At 41.4% G+C, this 14,265-nt stretch overlaps 1 protein-coding gene across 3 annotated transcripts in view; it reads left to right on the forward strand.

Moving 5' to 3' along the window:
• Positions 1–13,610, forward strand: part of dhrs1 (dehydrogenase/reductase (SDR family) member 1) — a 133,709-nt gene extending 120,099 nt beyond the window's left edge. For all 3 annotated transcript variants that reach the window (XM_084312961.1, XM_084312962.1, XM_084312963.1), the window contains 2 exons: positions 4,930–5,010; positions 12,310–13,610. In XM_084312961.1, coding sequence (XP_084169087.1) covers positions 4,930–5,010; positions 12,310–12,446 — 218 coding nt within the window. In that variant the 3' untranslated portion in view covers positions 12,447–13,610. The remainder of the gene's footprint in view (positions 1–4,929; positions 5,011–12,309) is intronic.
• The last annotated feature ends 655 nt before the right edge of the window (positions 13,611–14,265 follow it).

The following is a 14,265-nucleotide window of genomic DNA, read 5'->3' on the forward strand; positions in this document are numbered from 1 at the left end:
CAAGGTGCTGATCTTATTGGTGACCAGTGGTGGCAGCACTTTTTTTTAAATAGAATATCACGGGGTCAAGAGCAAAAGCCCAATCCCGTGGCAAGGCCGTAGCAGCGGAGCGCGAAGGAGGACCCAGACCCAGGAAGGGACTGGACCCCCCCGGAAAAGGGGGCCTGGAGAGGCCAACGACACCGCAGCATCGAGACCCCCCCAGGCGGTCACTAGTGACACCACCCCCCACATCGCCAGCATATTTGGACAGGGCCCATCCAAGAGCAGGCCCTTCCCCCCTACAGCACGCCGCCCCGAAGCACTCAAGAGGCTACACCCACAGCGGGAGCAGGCAGCGCACCGGTGAGACGACCCCCAAAAGAGGTCGATCCCTCAATCCAGGCAACAGGCCACTCGACCTGAGCCTGGAGCACTGCGGACTAGACAGGCGCCAAAGGGGTCTGCTGAAACAGCACCCTGGCGGAAGGGGCGTATGCTGGCATGTTGTGTACCATGTCGCAGCCTCCACAAAAAAAAACTCGACTCTCTAGAGCAGGGGTTCCCAAACTTTTCAGGCCGGGGCCCAGAAAATAAGGCGTCAGAGAGCCGCGGCCCAATGCACATCGTCTGGCTTTTTTTTTTTTTTTTTTTGTCAGGCGACCGATATTTTAAGCCAAATATCACTTCAATCCTATTAAGTTAGTTCAAGTTAGTTATTCATTTATATGTGCTATTTATGAGAGGGCTAACTTGTTGCAAAATAATAATGATAATAATAATAGCCTCATTAAAATACTATCGTTGCTTCGGTTGTTTTCAGCGTTTTATGTGCATAATCTGTTATTTAGTTTGAAATGTTCGTTGAAATAAGTAGATTTTTCGTTTTTGTTTATTTATTAAGTTAATATAAAACCATATAGTCACATTTTAGAATACAATAGAATAGAATTTTAGAATACAACTAGAAACACTGTCCTGGCCTGCTTCTAAGTTCAGTGGCCTGACAAAAAAAATAAAAATAAAAAAATAAAAAATAAAAAAAATGTTTTTATTTTAATTTAATTTTTATTTTTTTTAAATCATCTCGCGGCCCATCCGTGGCTGCCCGCGGCCCACCTTTGGGTCGCGACCCCGACTTTGGGAACCACTGCTCTAGAGCAGGGGTGGCCAACCCACGGCTCGTGAGCCGCATGCGGCTCTTTGCCCGTCAATGTGCGGCTCTTTCATCCATTAAAAAATAAAATTATAATATTTTTTTTTTTTTACCTTTTTTTTTTATGTCACTCGTTCCATAAGGACGTAGAATAAACATTTACATTTTTTTTTAAATGGACCATTTGCATGTTCTTGGTATCTGAATCTAGGGACATAATATGGATCAGTGTCAGAAATAGTGTGTCTGTTACTAGGCTTGAGTAAATTGTAATGAACCAAAGGAGAATATCAATTCTATTTAAAAATATATATATATTATCTTTGACTGTGAATAACACCATGCTAAAATTGACCAGACCTGAAAAATCTAAGCAAATGAATAAAGGGAAGATGATTAAACAGAAGGTTTTGTAGATACAGTACTGAATTCTGCCATCTTTTTTATAATGTAAATTTCTCCACCATTTTTCATCGTATTGCAACACCGTTTTTTGCAAGACGTTCACAGAAAGGTAGAGAAACGAATTGCGTTCTGTTTTATGGCAATAACGTTCAGGTTTGTGGGAGATAATCCCAAAAAATAAGAGAAATAAAAAAGTTTATCCAGAAGTCAGATGATTGACAGGGGCTGGTGTGAGCTGGGTAGGGTAGTTTTTCGAAATTCGAAAGCCCTGAGTCTCTTCCTTCAAAAGACTTTTGAAGGTGCCACTTCCTCCTGTCAATATGCGCCGGTTTCCGACTCAATGCCCTGAGATTTCTATAATCTTATATTTCACTAATAACAATTAAAAGCATTGGTAAACAAACGTAAGGCTTAAAATATACACTTTTACTGTATATCTCGGGCTTAAGATGTTAACCCTGTGAGGCCCAAATTAAAAAGACATTAGCAACTTCAGAGGCCAGAGGGTGAGACCTAAACATGAAGGGTGCCGTGACTGAAAAAAAAAAGTTGAGAAACGCTGGTATATGGTGTGGCTCTTTGTGGTACCACAGTCATTTTTGTGGCTCTTAGTCTCTGACTGGTTGGCCACCCCTGCTCTAGAGGGGCCGAGGCAGAGAAGGCTGACATGATTGGCAGACGTCATGAAAGGTGCGGGGGCACACTCGCAGGTAGACAGGGCCAAACCCGGCCTACCCCGAGAGTTGACTCCGCTACCAACACACCAGGGAACCAACCACCCCCTTGGTTCTAACATGAGGCGGTTGTTCCTATAACCCCCCAAGAAAAAACTCAAACACAACTGCGGGTATACACTGGCTATACCGCAGTATAAGTGTTTCAGTTTTCAAAAAGGGGTTAACCCAGGCCAACGGGTCGACGAAAACTATTTCGAACCCGGGCCCGGTGGACCGGGACGTACACAGGGATACCAGAGGAGTTCTACAAGAACCACCTCAACAGCCCCCTCCCAGCCCTGCCTAAGCAGGAGAAGAGAGGGGCGAAAAAGAATGGAGAAGGACCAGGCTCACTCAGCACAGCGCAAGGTACAACACCAGCCCTGTTAATATGTGAACACGCCACCTGTTTATTGTCATCACAAGCTGAGAGAGGGACTCACCCCTCGATCACATGCCACTATGCATAGCTTTGCAGGGTTATTAACCCAGCCAGTTGTGAGCTCAACTACATTGCCAAACGTTACATGAACACACAACTTCTCATCATACAACAAAACCAGTTCATTTTTACTCACGTAAAAAACAACGCCGTTTTCTAGGTAGAGAGAAAGTTATACCAGCGATCAAGACAATTCACACACAACACATGTTGCATCCCCAAATGTAGTGAAGCAACATACGTTTTGGAAAAAACATCGTTATTACAAAACATTCAGAAGGGAAGGAAGGAAGAGGCGTTAAGTGTCCAAAGGACCCTTACCTGCACCATATGAACGCAGGCTGAGAGGACCGCAACACTGGTCTCCACGTTGACGAAGGTCCTCGCTGGCGGGGCAAAAGAAGCTAAGACGCCCCCCTCCAACAGCCGATCATGGTGCAGGGCCGACTACATCCTCTGTCAAAGATGATGTCGTAGTCAGAGTGTTATGGCCTGCTATTCTCACGGCTAATGTTCAACGGTGAAGCATAAGCTAACAGCTAACTCCAGGTTAACTGGTAGCATCAGGCTAACGTTCCCAGCCGAGCGAGCATACAGAGCTAGCGTCGCAGCTAACTGGCTAACAGGTAGCACAACCAAGCTAGAACGCAAGCCAAGTAGCTATCACCGAAACTGTACAACGAGAGAACACAATATAGGCCAACACTTCAGACAGCCGCCGTCTGTCCCTCTCCTCATCCGAAGAGAGAAGAGGAAAGAAGTCAACACAGTCTTCAGAATGGTGATTAACAGACACAGCGGTGCCGGCACAATTCCCTCATGGGCTGCAGCCGACTAGAGTGTGGAGGAATTCTTATAACGAAACACCAAACCCACTTCCCTCGCGCTGGGTAACTTTCATCTTGAAAGGTGGGGCCTCGCACGGTGACAGAGAGTATCCGTTCGTCCAGAGATCCGGGGGTTTGAACCGCAGATTCGGACACGGTCCCAGGCAAATAGAGCTCCCGATGAAGAGCTCATGTAGCGTGGGCGTCAAACCAGAACCCTCTCCACGCCGCTAAGAGGCAGCAAAAAGGGTACCAGCCTGGAGCCGGCTTTCGTAAGTCGTGTAGCCATTCCCCCCATAGCAACACAACTGGCGCTCGCATATCAAAACCATCACTCACCCGGAGAGGCAGCTAGCTCTCACAACAGCCGAGCGCCTCTCAAGCAAAGTCCAGCTGCAGTAGCGGAGGTAATACCTGTCCAACTGCAGCTTGGAGGAATGCAGGTGGGGATTAGGCCAGCGACGCGAGCCCCTAATACGAAAATGCCGGTGAAGGTCAGAATGATCATCATCTTCTAGACACCCCAGTGGCGAAGACATTATCGCTGTATTTCCTCGAAAATAGTGAGAGAGAAAACAAAGATATAATGTCAACGTAGCTCCTGCATCGTAGCTCCTTTCTTCAATATTTCAGCAGTCTCAAAGTGGTGTATACAGGCACTTGCCGTGGTGAAAACTAAAGAAGGAGCTGTTAGTATGGCCACACCCCTGCTTATGTAGAGGAGCGGATGGGGGTGTGTAAAGGTGCATGTGAAAATTTATTCAGTGTTAATACTGATATGGAAGTGTATTGCAGTAGACGCAGAGCGGAGCTATACGATATATAACAGGCACCCAGAAACGTGGCCATTTTTTTACTTGCACTTGAGGGCTGCATACTTTTTTTGCAAAGCTTAGCCTGGTCTCTTGAAGAATAACATTCTGAAGTTACTAATGCAAAAAAGGAGTTGCCAATAGTTTCTACTTACAATGACTCCAAGTTTGTGACTTGATTGTGATTAGATTGGCTCCTTAACCCTTTCACTACCACACTACCAAATGGTTAACCCTTTCACTACCACACTACAGAAGGTTAACCCTTTACTATCACACTACAGACGGTTAACCGTCTGTAGTGTGGTAGTGAAAGGGTTAAAATGGGTGGAATATCTCTTAAAAGGGGACTCTGAAATTAAATGTAACACCTGGAAGCCACAGTACAGACAAAGATGATTTTAGAAACGTTTAATAACTGTAGTTACATGATATATGTGTCTGCATACCCTCTGCTGTGACGTTGATCCCCCTTTTTCATCTGTATAGTTTTATACAGCTGATTTAGTTGCTCTGAATTCTTGCAATGTACCCAAATTACCTCGTGATTCTACAAGTTCATTCAGGTCTGCTTTCTCTTTCCACCTGGAAGATAAGAAGCTGATGTCGCTAACGGGGAAGGTTCTGATGACGTGTGACTTGGCAAGGCGCTATGGAATACAAGATATTGACGGTAATTCATGAGCACATCTATATTTTTTGTTAGTCTCAAGATTTTAACCTTTTTAAGGCTGAGACGATATGCCATTTGGAATAATCGATAAATCGGGACAAAATTATCGATAAATATCAATATTTCTACTATTAGTATTTTTTTTATATTTTTTTTTTATTTATTATTTAAACAACAAATGTCTTTATTTTGCAGCAATTCTTTGTCGTTGCCGCCATCTTTAGTGTTTCAGATTTCTCCATTCAAAACTACCACAGTGATCCTTCTCATGTTATAGTCGGTGGTCTCTGGATGTGATGGAGGAGTGCACTGCATATTGAATGCACAGTGCAGAGTTGCAATTCAACTGAATTTACATGAAATTGGGATGTTTTAACTAAAACATGTCACAAGACCTAGTATCAGATACTAGGGATGTTAGGGACCAATTTTAAACATTGCTTCTGCTGGTACAATTGATATACAATGTTATAGAACAGACTCTAAGAAGCACAACACACTTTGTTTCGTGAAGATAGGCCCTACCATTGCATAGATACAACACTTTTTGTTAACCAAGACGGGGTCAAAAAGGTTGCGCACCTCACTGCATATGTTAATGAGACACCTGTGTTCAGGAATGGCACCAAATGCACCTTTTTTACCACTACTTTTGACATACTTTCCTTAATAGCTTAATATAGGTTGGTCACATTGTAATGACATTTTCAGGGATGATGGAGACTATAATGCTTGACATAAAAAATTATAAAGAATCTGAAAAGATTATGCTAATCCAATGAATAATATGCAAATGTATGTGTAATTTATGTGAAAATCATGATTAAAAACTCTTTTAACCGCTCCATTTACCCCAATCACTTAAAATTGTTATAAGTAACATTGCTCCCTTTGTGCTGAACATGATTTGTAGTAATATGTGATGAATTCATAAATAATTGTGATTTTAATCCATACATATTATGAAAATTATTTATATAATAGGCGAAACATTATGATAAGCCCATTTATTTTCATGTAACTATTTTATATAAATCTATATATATATAATATACATATATAAATATACATATATATTGGGGATGTCCGATATTATCGGCCGATAATAATAAAAAATTATAAAAAATAATAATAATAATAATAAAAAAATAAAAATAAATCTTTACATTTATTTAACCTTTATTTACCCAGGTAAGCAAGTAAGAACAAATTCTTATTTTATTTATTGTGAAAAGTATGCATAATGTTGTGTTTTGGGGGGGGGGGGGGGGGACCCTGCATGTATCGGTTGATATCGGTATCGGAAATTAAGAGTTGGACAATATCGGTATATCGGTAAAAAAGCCAATATCGAACATCCCTAATATATATATAAATAATATACATATTACGTTACCATTGACAATTAGCAGGCTCGATGTCGGGTCAATGTAACATAATAAGGAGACGGTAGCCAAAGTAATCAACAAAGAATATTTAATTAATAATTACCATGGTTTTGAACAGCCCTTTGTTTGAAATGTTATGACTAAACCAGTCAAATGACAAATTAGATTCCAGACAGTCAAAATAAAATAGTCAACGCAGTTTACTGTTGAGTAAATAATAATAATAATATGATTACAAATTCATAACACATAGAATGCATTTCATATTAATAATAAAACCAAGTTACTTGGAAATAATGAGCTCCAAACTTAATTCATCATCTCATCTCTCATTTTTCAATTGTAAGGTCTCCAATTTGCAAGTCTTGTAGCAGTGGGAATTCCCATTCATCGCCAACATCGTATTTTATTTTGTATAGTGTGTTCAGGGGGTTTGCTCTTTTTTTGGTCATCTGGAGCACAGTGCCAGCGTACCACACTGGGGCTGAATCCTTTTCTTCGCAGCAGTTGTGTTGCACCCTCTGTCCCACCAACTTCTCATGTTGCTTTAGGTAGTCAGTGATATTATCTTTCTGTGTTTCCTTCTGTCTTTTCTTCCTTGCTGCACTCAGTTTCTCTGCCAACTTCCTTTTCTCTTCAACAAGTCTTGCCATGGCGTCTTCGTGTGTTCTATAAGTTAGAGCCGGCTGCAGATCATTTTCTTCCTCTGCTTCCTCAGTTTCCAACTGGTTGATATGCAAAACTTCAGCCAGATTTGATGTCAACTCCTCCACAGAGAAGACGTGAACTTTCCCATGCCTGGTCACTGTCTGTTGGAAGAGTTCCCTTCTCCCATCTGCTTTAAGGACCGTCTTGTGAAACTGTAACTGAGTGACTAAGGCTTGTGTTTTCTCCTTATCACCTCCAAGACCTGCAAGATTGACATCCATGTCTGTGGCGGATCGCCAGACACCCCCCAATTTGGCCATCTTATTGGTGATCTCAACCTTCTTTGTCTTGTCCCGCCTCTCCCTCTCTCTTTTTTGTTCCTGGAGATTTTCTTGATGTTGTCTTTTTATATCTTCAATGTTGCTGTTAGTGTGCTGCACACTGCCTGGGTTTTCTCCACTTCTGATTTGCTTTTTTCCTCTGTGACTTCCAGCAAAACCTTCAGATGTTCTTTCTCCTCTTTTAGTTTAGAGTTCTCCCTTTCCATTCCTGTGATTCTTTTCTTCATTGGTTCCACTTCTTTGTTTAACTGTGAGCGCTTGTTTTATCTTCATCTTGGCATTTCTCTTCATCTTGCCTAGTCACTGGGAATTTAAATGGCTGATTGAGATATTTTGTCACCTCCTCTTTATTCTTCCCTTTTTTTTTAGCCGAGTGACAGTTTTGTGCATCCTGCTCACACACATATATATGGCAGAATCATTAACCTCAGTCTGTGGAGTCAGCTGTCTCAGTTCGTTATAAAACTATTTTGTTATCCCACCATGTTTAATTCGCAGACTGAGCACTGTACCATTGGTAAGGCTGCCTGGCTCCTCAGTGGCACTGGATGCACAATCCATTGTAATACAGGACCACCAAATCTGGAAAAAGGACATGTGAAAATTCCATTAACTTTCATGATCTCATGCTGTTTTTTTTTGTTGTTTTTTAGTAATAATATTTTTTTAAGGTCAATATTATAATCAAACATCATTGGTATGCATTGCATAGTCAGGGATAAATAGTAGTAGATCATGATGTTAACAAAACATGACACACACACACACCACCACCCACACACACACACACACACACACACTAGGGATGTAACTGTACACCGGTTTTGAGGTATACCACGATAGAAAGCAAAAATGGTTATCAGCCTTTCCTTATTATAACACCTTCAAAATAAACCTGGCTGGGAGCAATGTTGTAGTTGATGTGGAAGACAGAAAGCATCATGAACAACAGTACTTAGCAAGAAATTGAAACCGATCAGGCATGTCAATGTTTTTTTTTTTTACCAGTGCAGTGGTTTGGCCCAAATTAGATGCATTAAACAGCTTTATTATGACATCATCAGGTTATTGGATGATCTGTCAGATATCTCACATCATCCCCCTCCTTCTCTACCAATTCTGCAATCTGTTAATAAAGTTTTCAATCTCTCCTCTCTTCCCCTCCCACACACACACACACTAGTGGTCTGCAAGGGCCTTGAAATAAAGCCAGAGCCCTGCCCGAGCCCGTGAACTTCAGGCTCTGCCCGAAAATAAGCCCGACTGTAAATAATATTTTAAGCCCTAGCCCGCGTGAAAACCAGAACAAAATTATTATTATTATTAAAATATAATTTTTTTTGTATTTGTTTTAAATATTCGAAACACGGTTTTATATGAACGTAATAAATAAACAAAACTAAGAAGCATTTACATAGCCTGTTTCTCTCTTATTAGAATGCCGTCTCTCCCAGTGGCCTGTACGTTAATGCCAAGCAAGCAGTGCAAAAATGCTTCCGCATTCGTCACCGCACGCTAGTGCGGTAAAGCGCCCTTCTTTTCAGACAAATGCTACCGTGCGTGCACCGGCGGCGGCGTGCTCGCTCAGGTGCGTGCGTGCGCCGGCGTGCTCGCGCGAGGTGCCCGCGCATGCGCATGAGATCCGACACGAGCGGAGCTCAATATATAGAAGTCACCGCCCCTTAATCTGTATCTAGCAATAGCTCAATTGGCTAGGACACATGGCTGTGGATCCTATGGCTTGTTTGCTGGCGAGTTCGAATCCCATCGAAAATATTTTTTAACGTGATTTTTTTTTAACGTGTATTCTTTCGCCGGTTAAGGTTAGGCATGGTTCGGAGTTGGTTAAGGTTAGAACGGTTAAGTTTAGGCGCTGTTAAGGAGCTGGTTAAGGTTAGAGTTTGTCAAAGAGAATGGCAATATAATTTCTATGGTTAAGGTTAGGCATTGTTTCGGAGTTGGTTAAGGTTAGAACGGTTAAGTTTAGGCGTTGTTAAGGAGCTGGTTAAGGTTAGAGTTTGTCAAAGAGAATGGCAATAGACAGCCTATTTCCGCGCGACCTGGGCGCTGGGCGGCGGAAAATGAAAGGCGCATTACTGCATGCCACTACGGGAAATTTTTGCACTGCTTGCTTGGCATAAAGCTACACGCCTCCCAGTGCTCGCTTATAGACTGACTCACACATCAGCCTCGTAAAACGTATTGAAGGCTATAGAATCTTCTTTGACACACACACACACACACACACGACACACAATAGCCTACAAACAGAAAACAGAAATCAGATTTCGAGCAGAGCGCAACATAATGAAAAGCACAACAAAACAGGTAGCGACCCAGCAAATAATAAACATCACTCACCACCAGTGTTGGGACTAACACGTTACAAAGTAACGCGTTACAGTAACGAAGTTACTTTTGGCGAGTTCTAGTACTCTAACGCATTACTTTTGAAATTCAGTAACGCTACTTACGTTACTGAATGGTTCGTCACTGCGTTATTTGCGTTATATGCGGCGTAGATTGATAGCGAGCGGTAGTGATTATTATTATTATTATCCTCATATCCTCTCTGGCTGCGGGGAAATGCTGTGCTGGGGGCGTGTTTTGTTTACTATTCCTGACTGATAATGGCAGCGCCCAGCGCCCTCGCGTATTTCTCTTTTGTCGAGCGAAAAGAAAATAACGTTTTAGTTATGTCATTTGTGTTTTGGCTCAAAGATACTAGAGTCTAAGTTAACGTTAACTACCAGGACTCATCCAAATCCACTCGCCACCCGCGTAGAATGATACGAGGCGACACACAGCAAATGGGACGGACAACTATTTCCAACTACTTGGAGAGAGAATAGTACAACATGGAAATGAGATAAAGAAAATGTTGCTGCTGGAATAACGTTACATCTCGACAGACACTGGTGAGGTGAGTGCAGTGATGTGAATGTAAATGAATGGAAACTCAAGTTGATCAACGAATCTCATCAATACTAATCAAACAATATAAATATAGTCCTTTCATGCACAATTGATATCCTAACTATTCTAACGTTGCAATGCACGATTGATATCTTAAACAACGTTGCAAGACGGTTTATTATAATGAAACGCTCCGGCGGCGACAGATATCAAGGCTGTTCAAGCACTTCTTTTCAACCTAGAACCTAGACGTGCATGCGCTCAACCTAGACGTGCACGCGCGCAACCTAAACGTGCATGCGCGCAACCTACAACGTGCCTGCGCTCAACCTCCCCCAGCAATTAGGCACGGTGCATTTCTTATTACGTCGGGACATTTGTGTTTGTGTCAGATTTGTGTTTGTATCTCTAGACCACATTGCTTAGCGGAGTTCAGTGATGTGAATGGAAACTGTCAAGTTGATCAACCGATTTTGATTATCTGCATGGGAGCAATTTTTTTATTCTTCAAGTAACTAAATAGTTACTTTTCACAGTAACGCATTACTTTTGGGTGTAAGTAACTAGTAACGTAACGGAGTTACTTTTGAAATGAGTAACTAGTAAAGTAACTGAGTTACTATTTTTCAGTAACTAGCACAACACTGCTCACCACGACGTCAGCAACGCGTTGAACACCGTTAACAAAACTTCGCCAACCGGCTACATACATCCCAAGAACAAATTAAAACGTTCGCCAACTGGCTATATTCCAACACAACCAATCGAGTTGAACTTGTCCCCTGAGTTCTCCCTGCGCGCTGCGGTAATTACATCCAAATGTTTCTCTGGCGCAAAAGAGAAAATGAATCTTAAGGAAAACGAAGGTTATCCTATAACCCTAGTTATATATATAAAAAAAAAGACGCAATAAAAAAATTTAAAACTGCGGTGCCCGGGCCCGGCCGAGCCCGAATTATTTATTAAAAAAAAAGCCCTACCCAGCCCGAACCCGCCGGGCCCCGTCGGGCCTGGGCAAGGTTGCAGTGCACTAACACACACACATGGAGCAGAAGCAGAAGTGCTCATTACTTATTATTAGCACTAGCAGCTTTGTTTGACAGTGATTCGTTTAGAACTTTAGGTAAAAGTCCGACTGAAGCAAGCTAACGTTACACACTCCACCGCAAGCTGCTGCCTGCTGCGGCTTCTGTTTACTGCAGCGAGGCTGCAGTCACTCGTTTGCTTCCTGGTGTCACCACAAAATCCCGGAGCGCATCACGGGATTGGATCAACCAACAACAATTTATATATCAAAATGTAGCTTAGAACTTGACGTTTTTAGCTATCTATGTTGTGAATACATATCTGAAAAAAATCCTGTCATAACATTGAAATAAAGTGATTCTTACCTTGTATTTCAGTCAATATTTATTGTCTGCTTTCTCAACACACTTGTGGATGTCGAGATGGGTCTTGGCAAGAACGATGCACTCCAATCCAGTAGTTTATCCATTAGTGCAGTTTGCTCTTGGAAGACATTTGACCACACCAGGTTTTGCAAACAGCACTAAAAAGTGAAATCCAGCCGGAATGCACGCTCTGCGGGTCGGTCACTGTTTTAATGATCTCATAACTTATTATTAAAACGGACATTGATCAAATAATACAGAACTTTAAAACAAAACACATACACGTATATTTTAATGTTGAAATGTAAAATGTATTGTCATATATTTGGCACAGAGAGTGGATTTTATATTTGTACCTCTGTTTTATTTTGTAGAATTCTTCCTAGAGTCCACACTCTATCACTTGACCTAACACCATTCTTAGTATAGTATAAAGTATTTTAAAAATATATATATTATTATTTTTACACATGCAAAAAAGAATCGATAAGTGACTTATCGATTTCACGCAGTTATCGATAATTATCGATAAGTGGTCTCAGCCTTAAACCTTTTTACTGTTATGTACAATACAATCACTACATCCTGACACGTTGTTTCAACTCTTGTTTCCAGGCCGCAGTGTGGTGGACCACACCTCCATAAAGTTCCTCCTGACCCAGGTCCCGTACCTCTCCTGGCTCTCTGCAGTGGTGCCCTCCTTCCTGCACGTGCCCCGGGTGCTGCTGTCGCTCGCCACCAGCAAGTTCTGAGTTCCTCTCCTCTCCTCTCCTCTCCTCTCCTCTCCTCTCCTCTCCTCTCCTCTCCTCTCCTCTCCTCTCCTTCCTGCACGTGCCCCGGGTGCTGCTCTCGCTCGCCACCAGCAGGTTCTGAGCACTTCCTGTATTCCCTGCGGAAAATCCACCCTAAAACGGAATACACATTGTGCTATTCCAATGATCTCGGGACAGTTAAGTCAACTATAAATATAAGACGACTGTCTAGAAATCAGAGCATCAAGCCACCATCAAACTTCAACGTGTGATGTCATCAAAGTGATTGTTTTTTTAAGTTGGTCCATCACAGCTGATTGATGACTTTTGTGTTCCATCCAAATTAGTTATATTTAGTTATATTAGTATATATATTATATATACTTGTACCTCTGAATCCAGAAATGTACCCAGTGAAATCACCATGGGTACAGTCATAGTGTCCTCTTGATGACATCATCACTTGTGTCTCTGGTCTTCAGCTTGAGATGGTACTTGTTCACTAATTGAAACTGATCATATGTGACTGAGATCTGAGGATTTTTCACAACAGTGTCAACAATCTGATCTTTTCAATTCTGATTTGGGCCACTTTCATAGGTCCTAGTAGTGCGGCAGTGAAAGGGTTAAGTATACCTTATCAGTATACCTTATCTTCCTAAAGTAATTACGTCACACCAACTGGATAGCAGCTCCATTAATCGGGTTCTATTGTGATCGCTGTTTAAACGGCTTGTAGCCTATAGATGCATTATGGAATCCTTTTCTGATTACATATTAATTTGTACTTGTGTTACATGATTAAATCTGATGATGTAGTGTGTTGGGTCAATATGAAGGGGTCAATGTTGTGGGTAACCCAGTTATATAACCGAGTTGAGTGTTGTTTGTGAAAGTAACTAGAGTGATATAACTAGTAATGTAACTTTCCACCGAAAGTAATAGTATACAGTAACTTAATTAGTTATTCAAAGGTAATGGTTTAATGAAGTAACTTTATGAAGTAGGTTTAATCACCAGCTGTGAATGGAACCACAGAATGTTATCGTTATACTGATCATAATAATCAATCAATAAACTAATCGTGTAGCCTATTTTTCTAAAGCAATATAAAAATCTGCTATTTTCAGTATGTTGAGCTGTTTAAATAAAAGATATTTTAAGAACAAAACGTTGATGGTTTGTTGTCTTGATTATTAGATGAAGGACTGTGCTTCTAAACTAAATACAGTATGTATGTGTGTAGAATAGATATTAAAGAAATGCAACGTTAAAGACGATACCCAGCTAAATTAGTCCTATTAGAGAATGTCTTGTGATTATATTCTCTCTCGACTACAGCACAGACATTACTGGACAGGATGACGTCTGTGCCAAACGCCCACATGTAGAAAAAGGGTATTGTTGGGTATTTGATGTATTATGCATCCTCTGCTTGGAATACGTTGCAGAATGTCTTAAAATGTAATTAATTGATCTTGGTAAATGCTTTTAGCTAAGGGGAAGGAGCAGTTAAGGGAAAGGAGATCAGAGGAACAGGTCACAACAAAGTAAAAAAGAAAAGCGGGAAATCAGTCATTTATACATTTATAAATTTGGTGAAGAGGTGGGTTTTGAGTTTGGATTTGAAAGAGTCCAGGGCCCTCATTTATCAACTTGACGTACGCACAGATATGTGCTTAAGCCGTGCGTACGATCATTTCTAAGCAAAGTGTGGGATTTATCTATTTGAACTTGTGCTTGACTTTGTGCGTATATTTAAGCACAGGTCGGACCATGCGTAGTTGGCGCCCCAGTGGTAGAATATTTTTACAACGCG

This window comes from Notolepis coatsorum (assembly GCF_963971535.1).
Source record: "Notolepis coatsorum genome assembly, chromosome: 4".
NCBI lineage: Eukaryota > Metazoa > Chordata > Actinopteri > Aulopiformes > Paralepididae > Notolepis > Notolepis coatsorum.